Source organism: Dunckerocampus dactyliophorus, chromosome 2 (assembly GCF_027744805.1).
Source record: "Dunckerocampus dactyliophorus isolate RoL2022-P2 chromosome 2, RoL_Ddac_1.1, whole genome shotgun sequence".
NCBI lineage: Eukaryota > Metazoa > Chordata > Actinopteri > Syngnathiformes > Syngnathidae > Dunckerocampus > Dunckerocampus dactyliophorus.
The window spans coordinates 5,265,659-5,283,084 of record NC_072820.1 but is presented as its reverse complement, the minus strand read 5'-3'; the positions used below and the strand labels follow the sequence as shown (position 1 = coordinate 5,283,084).

General features: G+C 43.1%; 1 protein-coding gene across 10 annotated transcripts in view; it reads left to right on the top strand.

Moving 5' to 3' along the window:
* LOC129177924 (activated CDC42 kinase 1-like) overlaps window positions 1-16,399 on the top strand; it is a 42,208-nt gene extending 25,809 nt beyond the window's left edge. For 2 of the 10 annotated variants that reach the window (XM_054769557.1, XM_054769556.1), the window contains exons 10-18: window positions 455-549; window positions 1,223-1,417; window positions 1,623-1,714; window positions 3,931-4,053; window positions 4,245-4,666; window positions 6,487-7,608; window positions 8,892-8,987; window positions 11,115-11,245; window positions 11,732-11,879. In XM_054769557.1, coding sequence (XP_054625532.1) covers window positions 455-549; window positions 1,223-1,417; window positions 1,623-1,714; window positions 3,931-4,053; window positions 4,245-4,666; window positions 6,487-7,608; window positions 8,892-8,987; window positions 11,115-11,245; window positions 11,732-11,738 — 2,283 coding nt within the window. In that variant the 3' untranslated portion in view covers window positions 11,739-11,879. Of the gene's footprint in view, window positions 1-454; window positions 550-1,222; window positions 1,418-1,622; window positions 1,715-3,930; window positions 4,054-4,244; window positions 4,667-6,486; window positions 7,609-8,870; window positions 8,988-11,114; window positions 11,246-11,731 lie in introns of all 10 variants that reach the window. The other 8 variants (XM_054769558.1, XM_054769554.1, XM_054769553.1 and 5 more) reach the window with 8 other exon arrangements.
* The last annotated feature ends 1,027 nt before the right edge of the window (window positions 16,400-17,426 follow it).

Genomic DNA, 17,426 nt, shown 5'->3' with positions numbered 1-17,426 from the left:
CAGTCATTTACATGGCTGCCAACATCTGCATTTGAAAATGAGGGACTTTTTCAGAGGATAAGGACAATTTTGGCCTTTCCACCGGAATTTCCATCAACCCAAAATACGAGAGTTTCCCAGGGATGACAGGGAGGATGATTTAGTGTTTTAATAACTAAAAAGTGGTAACTTTTCATCCAAATACCAAAAGGAATCCGGATAAATTAAGGTTTGTGAATTATTCAGATGACAACATTACATATTAATATTATTATTTATAACTCAACATGGTAGAAGTTGCACACACACACACACACACACAATGAAATGAGTAATTAACAATGGCATGATAAACGAGCATCTCACAGATGAACCTCCACGGATAAAACACTATCCCCTTGGTGGAGGTAACTTCCATGACGGCGTTGGCCTCAATACGTAATGACGTGTGTGTGTCATGCCGTGTGTGTTTCAGTCCATGCCAACAGACATGTGCGCTCTACAGGACTTCGACGAGCAGGACAAGCTGCTGATCCAGACTGATGATGTCATCACCATCATTGAGGGCAGGTGAGAGCTGAGTGCACGTGGTGCACAATTCTACCTCATGTTGTGGCCAGTGAGCGTTACAGCAAATTGTAGCTAAGTAGCACCTGTATTTTCTATTTCTTATTATTTTTTAGATTTTTTTTTCTCCAGATAGACCAGAGAACACAGCATTTTGACTAACCTTAAAATTGTGCTTTTAAAAATGGGTTGACAACATTTGAAGGCCAGTTGAAAGTTACATTTTTGCATTGTCGGATCTTAACCCGCTGACTGCCAGCCGTGTTCCGAGCAGAGATCTCCACACTGCCAGTTGTTTGGGCATTTTTGCAGAACTTTCAAGACCCACAGAATACTGATACATAAACATTGAAACTAAAGAAACTTTAGACTCTCTTCTTTCATCAGAAAAAGAAGTTTCGGTCAAAATGACGTTGAATCCACATTTTTGCAGAGATTTTTGGCTTTAAAAGGCTGTGGTCTCAAACTTTTGATCGTCTGATGAACAGCCTATTGCACTCTAATGCTTGTTTGCAGGACTAAAAATATTTTTGTCTCACCCCCATTTCTTTTTGCATTTTGAAGCTCTACTCATAAGCTCCATTTTTCAACTGGTGTTAAAATTTTGATCACGAGTGCATGAAATTGTACGGTCAGTTGAGTTTCATTCACTTCAGTTTCCTCTGAATATTTTCAGAGCTGAGAACTATTGGTGGCGTGGTCAAAACAAACGTACCCTGAAGGTGGGACAGTTCCCCAGGAATGTGGTGACATCGGTGGCGGGGTTGTCGGCGCATGACATCAGCCGACCGCTCAAGAACAGCTTCATCCACACCGGCCATGGAGATGCTAACCCTCATCGCTGCTGGGGCTTTCCAGACAGGATTGAAGAGTAAATACTGCTAATTTCCTATCATTTATTGCCACTTGAGTAGTCAGAGAATTTAATTGGATAAATTGAAGATGAACAAATGCAGGAATAGCAACTACACATTGGCGCTGTGACCAATAGATGGCAGTAGAGCAGCAGCGCAGGCTATTGCAACAATCAACCTAGGTTTGGTACCCATTCAAGTATGTCCCACTCTCTCTTCCAGTTTGTATCTTGGGAATCCCATGGATCCTCCTGATGTTCTTGGTTTGGACCTCAGCGCCGCCCGGCCCACTCAGCTACCAGGGCGAGCTAAAAGTGAGCAAATGAAAACAGAGCAACAATGAGAGAACACTTGTCAGGAAAACGTAATATAATAATACATATAATATAATACACTTTATCAACAAGATACCCCGTAACCAAATAGTAAAGCAGATGTTTGACTTGACCTCAAACCGCGACCTTTTGGACAGTTCTATGGTTCCTCTAGCATACAGAAATCTTTGGGATGAATTCTGTGACTGACTGCCGACCAGTCCAGGGTGTACCCCGCCTCCCGCCCGAAGTCAGCTGGGATAGGCTCCAGCGTACCCCCATGACCCTAATTAGGATAAGAAAATGGATGGATGGAAGTAGAACAGGGATGGTGATCCAACAGGCCCTTTGCCAAAGACACCTGCCCTTAGTGTGGATGAATGAAGTCTTCCCAGCAGATTGGAATCTGTTACAACAGCAAAGAGGAGGTCGAGTGCATATTTTCTTCTTGTTTCTTTAGTGCAGTGGTTCTCAATTGTTTTCTGTCAAATGTTTTCGCGCCCCCTCAATTTGAAATGCTATTGAGAAACTGGTCGTATCCATTTGTCTGTACTGTACAGACTGAACTCGAAACTGAGACCAGCGAAATGCAACGAAGTGGAGAGCAGTGCAATATACAAGCGTATTCAAGGTCAAATTGCATGCTGACTACGACAAATTCATTCAAGTGTCACAGCTCGATTTTTTTTTTATCCAAAAAAAAGGGATATTTTGATGCCTTTTTTTACCTTGTGTTTTATTGAAATTACCACCATTTGCTTTTAACTCAAAAGCACAGCTTTTAAATGCAATGTATCTGGTGCAGCTCTACGTATACTGCCTCATCTGCTTCTGTGCATGCTTAGACGAGAGAACCAACCAACAAAAACAGCATCCTGTAAAAATAAAAGAATAAAAAATGTAATTCCACATGGCAATAAATATAACTCAGAATAATTCTGTGCATAGTATTTCAACCAAACTACATAACGTTCATTATTTCCACATTTAATGCACACATGCAGTTTGCCGTTAAGCATTACAATTATAAAATAAACAATTACCCAAATGACAATCCAGCCGAAGTCAAGGCAACACATAAAAAACTGAAGCAATGAGATGATTTTTTTCAATTCATAATAAAACAACAGCCACAATTACAAGTAAGGGCAGAAAAACACTTTTTTGTAATGGAGTTCAAGGCACGCACGGCGCAAATGACTTTTTTTTTTTTTAATGTTTTGCATGAAACTAGCCTCTCTAAATGCAATGAGGACTTTTATTGTATGTATATGCATCGTATCGCAGACTGATATCTAAAATTTGAATAATGAAAATGAAAAATGAAGTTTGTGGCAGAGGAGCATCAGCCAATCAAGAGGGAACTTTGATGTTGATTCATAGTGGTATCGACTCGAGACGTGTCTAAAATGTCCATGCTTTAATATCTCCTAATACGGTGTATGCGTTTTAATTTTTATTGAAATAATATACATTTAAATTGGTTCCATTGTGGGTGCCCCACTGTGGCCTGGTGGTTAGCATGTCAGCCTCACAGAACGACATGTGGAATTTGCATGTTCTCCTGCGCGTGCGTGGGTTTTCTCTTGGTACTCTGACTCTTTCCATATTCCAAAAAATGTTAGGTTATTTTGGAGACTCTAAGCAGGTGTGAATGTTTGTCTAGCTGTGCCCTGATTGACTGGCGACCAGTCGAGGGTGTACCCCGCCTCTCACCCAAAATCAGCTGGGATGGGCGCCAGTTCAGGCCAAGCTGTACAGAAAACGGATGGATGTTCTCACAGTCAAAAAGTTCTGTGCTTACGGCTTTCTTTGCATCAAGCTTTGAAATAAGCAGGAGTGAGCCACAGACACTAAAAGTGTTCATTTTGGACTAATGAGGTGGAAACTCCAAATTTATTGTTCCTGTTTATTACAAGTATCGTACAGGACACACTGGAGCGTAAATGACAGGTCCGTGTGATACCCTATTTCCTGTAAGACAGTAAAGGCTATATCATATCCTCTATTATAAGTTTGCTATATTTATATTCACATCCGGCGAGACGGAAATCTTTTTTTTAAATCCTGAATTTCCTTTTTTCACTTTAAAATGCCCACTGAACCGCTTTTTATTTACTTGCTAGAAGAGCATCTTTTCTTTTTTTTTTTGCTTCCTGGCTGTTTTTTCCCCCCTGCTCACTCTTTGCACTGCGGTGGCTCTATTTTCTTTCCAGAGGAGACTCCTCCGCGCCCTCCTCAACCAGCAGTGTTAATCAAGAGTAAGTCTGCTTTCTCTCAGCAGCTCCTCACCCTTTGCTCCTGCCCTCTCTGTTCCCTTCTAGCTCCACTCTTCAAAGGTACACCTCATGTTTTTTTCTCTTGTTTGCTTGTTTTTTGCAGTGATTCTGCCTTTACTTGTATTTTTCATTCCCTAACATCAGTGCTTTTCTGTTTCCCCAACACTCTGTCCTGATTTATGCACTCTGTAGTGTGAAGTCATCCTCCAGTGTCACATAAGTAATGGAATATGTTATGTGTTTCTCCCCAGAGCCTTGTTATGATCCAGTCAATGAGGATGAGGACTTGACATCGGCAGGACTGAAGAAGCTGTCACTTCAGAAAACAAGCTCTGTCAAAGGCCTCAAACTTAAACCAACGGCATGGGTCTCCTCTTCCAAACAGGGGAGCGACAAGAACCCCCAACCCTGCAGTGAAGTGTCCCTCATTGACTTTGAGGAGGAGTTTGCCCCACCCACACCTTCCCCGTCACCTGTGGTTGAAATCCCAATCCCCTGCCTGGCAAAGCTAGCTTTGGAAGCGGAGAATCTCTTGGACAGGACGCCACCTCAGAGTCCGTCCAAGTCACTGCCCCGCCCTCTCCACCCCACGCCAGTCGTGGACTGGGATGCTCGGCCCTTACCCCCGCCCCCGGCCTATGACGATGTAGCCCAAGATGAAGACGATATGGAGGTGCGGTAGGACATGGTACCACATTTCATATAAGTGTCCCTGAAGTACATGTAGTTATTTAGATCTAGGTGTTCATCTAATTGCGACATGTCAGAGCTAGTCATGTAGAAATTGGGACTAGGGTTTGCTTCTTGAGCACTGCTGAGTTGCCCTTGAGCAAGAAAGTGAACCCCAGACAGCTCAGGGACTCGACATTGTCTTGCTTGATCCCTCCCTCGATGCATGCTGTGCCATGGATCTATGTCTGCGTGTGTGCGAGGTGTGTGTAGGACCCTATCTGTAATGTACTGTATGTGTGACGCTTAAGAACGATTGTAATTTGAATTTTCCTCGGGGGATGAATAAAAATGTAGTCATTATTAATTAATAAATTTGCAACAATCAAGTATCCAATTATTGAACTATTTTTGTATGGGATTAAACCTTTTTTTAATTCAAAAATGTAAATATCCTCAGATTGGAGCCTCTCAAATGGGAATATTGTTTAATTTCCTTCATCATGCCTGAAAGCAGACGTATTTGTGTTCAAGATACTGACTTGGGCGTCCTGGTCCGTCTAGGGCAGGGGTCGGCAACCTGGGGCTCTTCAGCCTCCTTGCTGTGGCTTCCTTTGCAATGTTTGATTTTTTTTTAAATGCGCATATTTGAAGAGTTAAAGTATCACTTTTTGTAAGACCGTGAATGCATCCTGGCTGGGTTGTGACGAGTGATTAGATGAGCGCGAGGGAGGGAGAGCCAATGTTTGACTGCCTGCGTTCATTTAGACGCGACAGACATCTTTCCTTCTGTCGAAAGAAACATCTCAAGAGTTTTTAACTGTGCAGATTCCTTTGTCTTCTCTGCCAACGATGCTGCTCATCTGGCGAGGGGGGGGTGATGGTAAAGGTTGCCGACCCCTGGTCTAGAGCCTAACTTGGGGATCTGCAACCTGTGGCTCCAGAGCCACATTTAGCTTGTTTATCCTTCTGCTGTGGCTCCAACTGGTTCATGCTTCTGTGTAGTCACTGCTGTCTTTTCTGATGCCATCATGGGCCTTTCAAAGTTGTGCGTCGGACTTGAGCGCGTGTCGTGCAATCCTCCGCTGACATGCGAGGGGCAGACTTTTCCGGTGAGTCAACTTTGTGAGAAGCCATGATGCTGGCCAACTATTTTGCTTGTTAGCTTCCTTTGTTGGTAATGAACAAAGGCGACTAAAGCGACACGGAGAGTGGCACTGGAACTGAAACAAATAGATGTGTTCCACCACTTCTTGGTGAATGTTGATCTGAAAACGGTGGATAAGGCTTACGAAAAGGCTTAAACCAGTGGTCACCAACCTTTTTGAGACCAAGATCCCCAGTCTCGGCCGTGAACCTGTACACGATTTGACAATTGAACCACAGGCCGCAGATGGTCCCTGAGCCGCACTTTGGGCACGAGCGTGTTCAGTGGACATAAAGTGTGCCCGGTGGTCGCTCTCCGGGAGGTGGGGGCACTGATATGACAATACATTTTTTTCAAAATGTTCTCGCAATCGACCGGCAAAGTCCCAAAGATCGATGGGTTGGCGACCCCTGGCTTAAACAATTGTCAGGTGGCAACAATACGTTTAAGGAATGTATATATGTAGCGTTGATACGTTCAATTTAGTGGTCAAATACGTTTTGTGGCTCTAAGTGGGTTTTAAGTTGTTGGAAACGGGCCCAAATGGCTCTTCTGATGCAAAAGGTTGCCAACCCCTGGCCTAACAAATTACTCTATTAAAAAAAGATTCATTACTTGCATCCCTAATGAACAAGTTTCAGTGCCCATGCAAATGTAAATCTTCTTTTTCCACAAAGGTGAGTTCCATCAACAGCATGGAACAGCATCATGATGAAGAGACGACTGATGTCCACATCCCAGAAGCCAGTGTCTCCACAGTTCCAGACAGAGAAGGCCTGGAGGACAACCTCTTTCTCCCCAGCAAGCACAGCCAGGGCCTCACTACCTCATTCTGCCAGTCTGCAGAAATATTCCATGAGCTGCAGCAAGAGTGCATGAAGAGGCTCAATGTGCCGACATCAGCCTCGTGTCTGCAGGCACCCCACTACCGTAGACACCTCTCCTCTACTGAGGATAAACCCCAGATCCCCCCTCGTGTCCCTATTCCCCCTCGCCCAATTAAAAGGGGCGACTACTCATCTGCTCGTTGGTCAAGGGACCTCTCCCTGTCCCCGACCCCAGCTGACGTCACAGAAGACATTTCAAGCTCAGAACAGGATCGGCCACCGCAGATCCCTCCCAGGGAACCATTGTCACAGCCCAGCTCCAGGACTCCCAGCCCCATGGGCCTGGTAGTGGGCTCCCCACAGCAAAGAGTCTACTCTGTCAGCCCCACAACCATGCAAGTTCCTCTCACCACTTGCCCTTCCACACACACCTACAGCTCCTACCTCTCAACCTCTCCAAGTAAGTTCATGCCAACCACACACAGCTTTGCCTCTGATCCCAAATATGCTGCACCTAACGTGATTCAAGCACAGGGGAAGGAGTTTGCAAACAAGGGCCCCTGCATTCTACCCATAGTCCGTGATGGACGTAAAGTGAGTAACACTCACTATTACCTTCTGCCAGAGAGGCCGCCCTACCTCGACCGATATGATCGCTTCTTCAGGGAGGCTGAGAGCTTGAGTGGCAACACTGTGGATGACAGGCACACACGCCAACCTAACACTGCTACCGTTCGACCCATGGTGCTCAGCAGCCAGACTTGGCAGGGGCATGGACAGGGGATTGTCCCACTGGGCGAGCTGAAGGCTAATTACTCCTGTAACAATAGCAGCAGTCTTGGACTACGGACAGGGATGAAGACCTCAGTTAGTCTCTCTGGTATCAGTGCAGAGGGGTTGCCACCACCAGCAGGCACTGCAACCTGTCCCAGGACAGACGGATTTGGAAACTCTGCTGACAGAGTCAAAATGGTAATAAGTTTTATATTGCTTGCCATTTAAAACATTTTTTTCCCTCTGAAAGTAGGCCATTTTTCTGCAGAAAACACATCCCATTCACCATAAGCCGGTAATCAGCAATAAATGCGTGACAAAACGGGTCAAATGTACAAGTACACCGATACGGCGATCAGAGATTATACAGGTTCATCAAAAAGGATTAACCGATTTCATTAGTCATCACTTCAGTTCTCAAGCATCACCATGGTTTTGAATGGCCGCCACAGGGGCGCTGTAGTCGCGTTGCTCCGCCGGTCGAAACGGGGCCAAAGACCTTACTCGGTGCGCTTCGAGATCCCCAGACCTCACTGTGTGTGATTTTTTTTTTTTTTTTCTTTTGCTTGTGGAGCTATGCAAAAGATCTCGTTGATGTTCCACCGCTACCCAGAACCCTTGATGGCCGAATAACAACAGCGATCGACTCAGTGGATCGTAATATGTGGATAAGTGTGAGTAGAATACTAGTGGCTGGGCTGGAGTTTTCTGTTGCTTTGCTTAATAAAATGCTGCATAATGAAATCACCTGGGAGTATTCTCATACATCCAGGTCATTGTAAAGCTTCTCATCCAAGCAGGCTTCATCACTTCGCAAAGACTAGGTAGGACAAACACTAGTCAGACTAGATAGGACGGCTCTAGTCTGAGAGCGTGGTGCAAGAGTCGATCTATTTATCCTCTATCGGAGGAGGCAGGTCCAGACAGGAATGGTTTCGCTCTGTTGTGGTGTCAAATGACGGGCGTTTCATCGAATGGAGTGGGGCCTCTCTCATTTGAGTGGTATCGCCTTCGTTAGCATTCCATTCAGATGTTTTGATGGTCATGGTCCCGCCTGAAACCAAGGTGGCTGTACCTTGTTTATCTGTTAAAGCCAAATGTTTGAATCTTATAGGAAGGGACGAAAGGACAGCATTGTATGTGGGAGAAAGGTGGTGTCGCAGACCTCCCCCTCTGTTCACAGATGGCTTCTCAACCTTAACGTCGATGGTTTCCTCACCATGTGTACATACATTGTCCCACCTATGAGCATGAACTGATGAAGCCTGCTCGGATGGGAGGTGGAACTTCCTAAAGACAACCTGAACAGTGCAGTACGATCTATTTAAATGCCACCTGTAATGAGAACGTCAGCTATTGAGACGGTGTAATCCTGCAGCTAGTGGGAAGAAGGCGACGTACAGTGATATGATTGGTTGATTGTAACTATGTAATGGATGAATTTGACCTCCATCCTAAAGGGGGCTTGTCGTGTGACCCAGGTGCAGGAGGCAGTTCACGGTGTGACGATAGAAGAGTGCCAAGCTGCACTGCAGAACCACAACTGGAATATTCAGAAAGCCGTGCAGTACCTGAAGGTAAAAACATTTGTATTAGTATGTCATGAAAAGAAAATCTTCATGAACTTTGTCATGCACGGGGGTGTCGATACAACTTTTTCACTTCCAACATGATTCCGATATTGTAGCCTTGAATATTGGCCGATATCGACATCAATCCGATATCATTCCCACTTGTTCTGTAGTGTGGAATGTTAGAAAAAGCAAGTGATATAGAACAATAGTCAGCAACAGTAGGAATGAGGAAAAACTGACCCATTTACTTCTTTGGGTTCTTTTATCGACAGTAGACACAACGTAGCGAGGCTCCAGGTGCGCAATGAAACTCACCATTACTCACCACTGACAGATTTGCTGGCTCTTCTGTTACATAATGACTTCCTGCAGTCCCGTTGGGGAGTTTCTGTAAATGTTCTTCTAATATTGTGACTTTATTCCCACAATTTTAAGACTTTCATTCATTCATTCATTTTCTACGCCGCTTATCCTCACTCGGATCGCGAGGGTATGCCGGAGCCTATCCCAGGTGACTTGGGGCGAGAGGCGGGGTACACCCTGGACTGGTTGCCAGCCAGTCGCAGTGCACATATAGACAATCATTCACACTCATTCATAGCGATGGACAATTTACCCAACATGCATATTTTTGGAATTTTTGGACTTTATTCTCGTAAAATTACACCTGGGTACTTGGAAAATGTCTGCTTTTTTAAATTTTCTAACTGTTAAACTTTTTTGCTCATAATATTTTGACTTTATTCTCGTAACGTAACTTTTTCTGCAACCTAATTGTTTAAAAATAGCAATTGTGCTTGTTTTTCATAATATTACCACTTAAAAAAATAACCTCTGTCTTAATAGTTTAAACTTTATGCTATTAAAATGATATTTTTCCTCCTCAATTCTTGTTATTCTCATAAAATTGGTACCTTTTCCTCTTAATATTTTGACTTTAGGCTTGAAAATCACTGCTGATTTTTCCATTTTTGCTGACTTTTTTTGTTGTTAAATTAGCTGTGGCCCGCAAATGGCCCCTGGACCGCAACTCAACTGATTGCTTGCTTAATCGAAGCAACAAGCTTAAGATGAATTGGCTGAGAAAATTCCAAAAAAAGCCCTTTTGAAGCAAGTTCAATCATTTTCCAGTCTAAAAACACTCACCAGGCAACACGACATAATCGCTACTGTGTCATAGCGTGAGGGGTGTGCCATGTCATGTCCATGACGATGAATTATTCATGCTTCATGTCAATGTCTGCATCTTCAAGTCTTGTCATCATTCACTCTGTTTAATGTATCCTTCCATCTGCGCACATGATTGACTGTTTATCATTTCCGAGGAGCCGACAAAAAAAACCATTCACATTCCAGACATAAGTGAAGTGTGATGTGTGCACCCAGCAGCCAAAGCTCTTATCACCAAAAACGAAGGAGAAAACTTTTTTTTTTAACAGCTGCAAGTAACTTGAGAAACATTGTAATCCATCAAAATAAAAGCCCTATGAAATAGACAATTATAGCTCGGGTGAGGGACCTGAAGTCCTCGGTGGTAAAGTGTGACGCTTCGCTACTGATATCCAGTTCGGTGCATTCCGGGTCAGCTCCTCTACCATTCGCGGTAATAACATTTTTATGTACAGATTACTGTAACTGCGAACGAATAGCCATTGAAAGCTGATGGGTGCCATTTTTTTCCGAAGTGGATTCCTCTCAGGGCAGGACAAGGAGCTTTGTTGATCCTTCTGGGAAAATCAGCCCATTGTTGCAGTGATGAGCATGCTGTAAATATTTCTGCCGCTCCCTCCTCCCTGGTTGTGTCTGCGGCGGCTCTGCAGTTTACTTACATGGTGTGGGTGTGTGTGTGTGTGTGTGTGTGTGTGTGTGTGTGTGTGTGTGTGTGTGTGTGTGTGTGGATAGCGGAGGACCCGGGGGAGCAATCGACTGCTTCTTAATAATCTGAGCAAAGTTTTGGAGATAAAAGGAAAAAGGCCATCCGGAGGTCTCAGTTTCCATCTAAACAATGAACGTGTATTTTAACTCCACGATATAAAAATATGCTTGTGAAGCCACAAACAAAGATCTCGCAATAAAAAGCGCCCAAATTTCTCATTGAGCTTTTATCAACATTTTTTTTAATGCTCACAGGTGGAGCAGTTGTTCTGTTTGGGTCTGAGGAGCAGGTCTGAGTGTCTAAAGCTGCTGGAGATGTGTGACTGGAACCTTGAGGAAGCCAGCACGCAGATGTTGGATAGCTTTGTCTCAACTACGCAGCAGAGGTACTGTACTACCAATATCCCCAACACATGTGAACGTCAGCTAATTTTATTTTCAGCTTAGTGCAGATCAAACTCAAGCACAAGTGGTACAGCGTGGTTTGCTAGCGCCTGGGGTGACTCGAGTGTCTGTGCCCTCTAATCTTTAACCTGTAGCACTACTCGGGTCGCCGAGTGTATTACAAGCGTTGGCAAGCATATAGTACACATGTGAGGTGCGTTCAGGGACATTGGGTCATTACACAATTTTTTTGCGAAGTGGGTCGTGATGGACCAGAATCACTGGTTGCATCCTTTGAATTTTCAGTATGTGGCCCAAAAGGGAAAATGTTTGGACCCCCCTGATCTAATGCAATGACTCTTGCTGTTCTTGTCTGTTTTCTGTTCATATTGATGGTTGTTCTTGCCTCCATTACGTTAGTTTCTTGGTGTTGCATGGTTCAATTCAGTATTTTCTCAGTCTAATTCAAAGCTTTCTCATACTTGCAGACGGTGACAGACATCTCAAGCTCAGGAGTTCTGATTGGAAGTTCATCCTCAAGAAAACATGGCCAACGCTGCTCCTGGACCATCCTGTTTGGCCCCTCAGTCACAAGACTATTGCTGGAAAGCACACGCTTACTGAACTCAAAATACCACAAAAATACCACCTCCACCATTTCACATCTATTTGTGTTTATCATGGATAAAAGACACTTCCAGTTTGGACCGGTCAGAGATTGCTGCACTTACTTAAAAGGCTCCAAAGCAGACCAGCAATCGCACTTTTCTGGCAGTAGCGTAAGAGTCGTCGTGCGCCACACTCTGTTATTAGAGCTGCAATTACCGGAGGGACGTTCTCTGATGTTTAAAAGCGTTTAAAGAAGTCTGCTTGGAAGGTGAAGATGAGTTGGACAGCACAAATACACAGAAGCACTTTGCTGAAAACGTTCCCCTCTTTGCCAAGAGGTCATCAAGAACTGCAATTTACTTTTCGCGCCCCCCACCCCCGGGTAGGTTAAAAGCCTCCTGCGCTGGGCATGAGCCTCCTGCGCTGGGCATGTATTGTCACTTGGAAGCGATTTGCTTTGCAGAGACTGCAGCTCCCCAACCTCCTGTACATACAGTATGCGCGCACAGGCCACGGTCAAGAAGTACCGTAAATTCCTGTTTGTTGCGTCGACTAAATGTAGAGGAAAAACCACATTTGTACATTTAAGTTGCACCGTGTGCAAGGCACGTGTACACGTCATAAAATGGCATACTGTGGCACGCACAAGTCCATGAGGACCAGGCAGCTCTTGGACAGGAGCCAATCATGAGCTATGAAAAAAGTCAGGATGTGATTGACAACCCATTGGAAATGCAGGAAGTCATTACTCAATCAGACAGTGACTCACGTTGTCACCCTACAACACTAAACTCATCACACAGCAAAAGACTCAAAAGGTATACCTGACAAATATACAAACACGTGTTAATAGTTTTCCCATAATGCATTTCGTTGGAGCAGAGCATCTCATTGGAGGACAAGCGGGATAGAAAATGCATGCCGAAAATAGATGATCCTGCAGTGCTGCCTCTATCCACCAGAGGGAGGCTGACGTCATTGCAGCACACCAGTGAATGCGTTGCTCTGACACCATGCATTATGGGAAGTTTTTTCTTTGAAACTCACCCTTGTTTAGTTTATTGATCCATTTTAATGTCTGGTACAACTAAAGGTAACGAGTTAAGAACTGATACCATGATTTTCTTGATAAGCTATTTTTGTCAAGCTATTTTTATTCGATTTAATTTGTTCAATGACTGAATACCAGTGATGGCTGCTGGGCATTCAAGGAGGGGAAGCTCTTTTTCCGGCCTACATTATAAATGTTGTAAATTCAAGTATCTGCCAAAGACAGACAGATCCATCCATCATCATCCATTCATCCATCAAGCTGAGCGTCCGGGCCAGCCTACTGCCCGATAGATGCCCGGAGATGCTGAACGTCCGATGGGTGGGACAATGCCCAGCATTTATCCAATGACCGTCCAGTTCTGCGCAGTGCAACAACCAACTGTTCTTTTAGACATTGCAGTCTTGGAGCAATCGCCGTTGCGTGTAATGACCTCCGATTTCCAAAGGGTTGACAAGCTCGTCGTGATTGGCTCCTCACTGACTCGCTAGCGGCTCGGTATTGAAACAGTAGTTTTGAAGTAAAATGTCCCAAGATTAGAATTAAACCAAAAATTTGCCGCGCCGCTCTATAAGCCGCAGGGGTTAAAGTATCAGCTGATATCCGGTACTTCCATTTGGTTCTAAATTGAAGCAGGGGCACCGTCGTGGATCCGGATGATGAAACCCGGCACAGGAAAGTAATTGAGCAAAGTAATGCATCCAAACAAAAGAATTCACTCATATTCAAACTAAGAACAGCGAAATTGTGTCAACTTTTTGGATAATTCAATGCTTCCTGCCAAAAGTCTTGTTTCCATTTGTATGGAAACATGCAGTAGTGCGTATGAGCGCTGCACTCATGGATTCACTGAAGATTAGTTTTCTGATGCTATAGATTTTTCTTCGTTTTTGGTGGATTTATTGTCCCAAATTTATTTTCAAATATTGGCATATTGGATTGTTTTTATGCAGCTTTTGGTGGAAAGAGTGGAGACTTGATGGCACATGGTCACACACTGCTGTGGGATGGCAACCAGTCAAGTCAGCCAGTGTGGTTTTATTGGTCACTCTTGCATGGACACCACGCCCAAACTTTACTCCAAGTGTCCAGTTTGATGAGTACCACATGTTTTTCTGCTTTTGCGCAGCAACATCCCACCTAACAATGTTCCTTTGGCAAGAAGCATTGTATAACCGAGAAATAAACTACCAAGTACAAGTCTATATTTTTTTTGGTCAGCTACCTTCGGGGGAATCATCAATATAGTATTTTTGTTGATGTCCGATGTGAAGCCCGTGGCTGTTTTTTGTTGGACTTGGGCTAATTTTACCGTCATCTCGCGCCGCTTGTCGTCAGTCATTTACGTTGTTTTTTTTTGTTTTTTTTAAAGGAATCATTGCTGTTTTGTGGTTACTCAAAAAAATCTGCATAGTTAAGCACATGTATGTATGTTAGGCATAAATTAAGCACCCAGCATAAAAATGGCAAAATGACCTAAAATACAAATATAAGGCAGTCAGAAGATGCAAAGACATGATATGTAGTATTCCACACTGATCACTAGGTGTCACTAAAGTTACATTGATGAGACAATAGCCACTGCAGGAAGTACTGTTCAGAAAAAGAAGGGAAAAGTCTTATTTTGTCATGTCTACTACGTATATTGGGAGGGTAAAAGTGACTATAGGGGTGTTACTTGATGTCTAGAGGGCTCTAATGTTAAAAACCATATTTCGAAGGTGGTGTTCTATGCTTCACTACAAAATATATGATGTATAAATTCAGAGCACGGTCGGGTCAGTAAGAGATTAACTGCGATATAAGTCATAGAATAAAAATGAAGAATTAAGAGAATATAAATATGGAAATAAAGTCATGATATTTATTTGCTCGTTTATAGCCGTTAATTGGTTCCAGACACGACCGCGATAAACTAATTACGCGTTATAGGATTCAATGTTATCAAATGGAATATTTTTGTAGTTGGAGCATATAATGACTATACATATGGTTAACCGTAGACATGAAATAACACCCCTTATTCGTATTATTTTCAACACAGGGCGCAGATCTTAAGCTGCGGGGACGGAGCTAACCATTTAGCCTCAAATTTATTTATTCTTAAGAACCACTTCCACATGGAATGGGAGCGCCGTGGCTGACTTCATGCAGTGTTAAGGCAATGTAATGTAAGGTAATGTCGACTACTACATATCACTTGTATTTCAATATGTCTTGACTAGTAATAAAATAATCAACCATAGTCTAGCACGAAACAGCGACCGTCGCCTATAACTAGGGCCCTATGGCGGAATCGAGATTCTACGGTTAAAAGCGAAATCTTGTGGAGATTGACAATGTGAATGGAATGCTGTCATCGTGAGGAGAAGGAACGTTGTGGGGGGGGGGAGTACTTCGCCGGCGGACCGCTCCGTCGTGGCAAGCCCGCCCCCCTCAGCCACCAAAAACACCACGGTGCCTGTTGACATTGTGACAATTTTTGCTCCCATGTGTGCAGAGGCCGACAACCCATCAGAAAAGTTTGCCAAGCTACATCGCTACCTCCCTTTCCGATGTATCTGTCATCAAAGTACACACACTATGCTGGTAAAATAAGGGGGAAAAAAGAGCATATCTGCATGGGTTGGTTTACAAAAAGTCAAATATCAAAGTGGCCCCTGCATCCTTCATGTATTACGCAGTCCTTTTGTAGGAAAAAGTTTTACTATATGGTTTATTTTTTAACATCCAGTCCCTCAACAAAGTTATCAATATATAACCACTGAAAGTCAACATTTGGGCCTTTTGGTCAAAGAGAAATGGAAATAAGACATTCCAGAATACTTGGAGCCTCTAAAATTCACTTTTATGTGGTCAACACAACTTCGGAACAACATGCCTGCCTGCTCCTTTTTAAAAGGCTTTTAATTGCTTCAAACGGTATCTGCCGGGCTTATTTAGTGCATTTATTCTGGGTGACAACTGTCCGTAAAAGCCTTCTCTCGTGTGCAGTAAGGCTGCTGTGAGCTCAACGCTGCAGTAAGAGTTGCTCTTCCATCTCTGTCGTTACGTACCGCTCGCAGATGCAAGGGGAAGAAAATGTTGGGTACCATTTTCAGTATCTTAGTGTTTGGCGTGATGAGTTTCCTTTTGTGTAAAGTAGGAGTTTGTCCTTGTTCGCTGGCCTCCGTGTGTTCTTGCCGTTTGTCTTGAACCAAGCTGCTGTGGACGCGCTAGAAGGACTGAAGTGAACTTCGTGGCGTCCCAAGCCACACTGACGTGTGCCGACTCCACAATTGTTCCTTTATATATATATCTATGTATTTTTGCTGTCTTCTCCCGTCACATTTGCCATTTCTGCCTCATTGGTGTATTTGCTTCCCAGTTTTCCTCCCCGACGTCCACTGAACAGATGTTTGCTTTCTCCTCCTCTGGGCTGATGGAAATGTTCATGAGAAGTTAATGCTATCAAATTTATAAATGTATTTTTTACTAAATTATTTTTCACCTCTTTTCCACTGTCTATGATTCGTTATTTTTCTCATTTTCATCTTTCAAACATGGGTTTGCTGCTTAATTGCGATGTTGTGCTGCCAGGATTGTGATTTTTTTTTAGTATCTCTCCTGTTGCGCTGCATCGTTTGATTCACTATTGACAACGATTGACTTGATAAAGCCCGAACAGTGTCTGACCATCAGGGTTAGAGCAGATTGCAACATACAGGTTTGCATTTGACTTAGAAATGCAACCAAAACATTTTAACTTCATATTTCTATCAAGGTTGTGTCAAAAAAAAACACTTCCTTCCTTACCTTCAAGCTTTGAATAGGACTGTAGTCGCCGTTTCTTCTCTGTAGCCCAGCATGGCCCGTTTTTTAATATATATATATTTTTTTTTTACTGAGCTGAAAACCAAAGTGAAAAAAACAGCAAAAATTGAAAACTCTGCAGTAATTTTACAAGAATCATGTCAAAATATTAAGAAAACTAATGAAAAAAATTCGTAATCTCATGAGAATAACGTCATATTAGGAAAATAAAACTGCATTTTAGTAGCGTAAAGTTGAAATATTAAGACGTTTTTTTCTTCAAAGTATTATGAAAAATAGTAAAATACTAATAGGAAAAAACACAGAATTCGGTTGCAGGAAAAGTTAAAATGTTAAGGGAATAAAGTTCAATTATTATAGCAAAAAAGGTTAAAATTTTATAGCAAAAAAAGGCATAATTACCAGATGAAAATTTATACTATAAAATATAAGTATATTTTATGTAACTATAAAATAGTTGGAAAATTTAGCAAATAAAGTCAAAATATTGAGAAAAAAAAAGTAAAAAAGTTCTATTTCACAAGAATAATATGAGGAAAATAATGTCGATCATTGTTTTCTTGGGTGGTGGCTGTGGCGGGACAGCCGCAACATGGGTCACCTTCAAGGCTCCCTCCAGCCCTCAGCTGTTTGAACGCCACACTGCCAGATGTTTTGTTTTCACAAAATGTCCTGAAGTATCTCCTGTAGGTTCATCTGAAAGGTTTCAT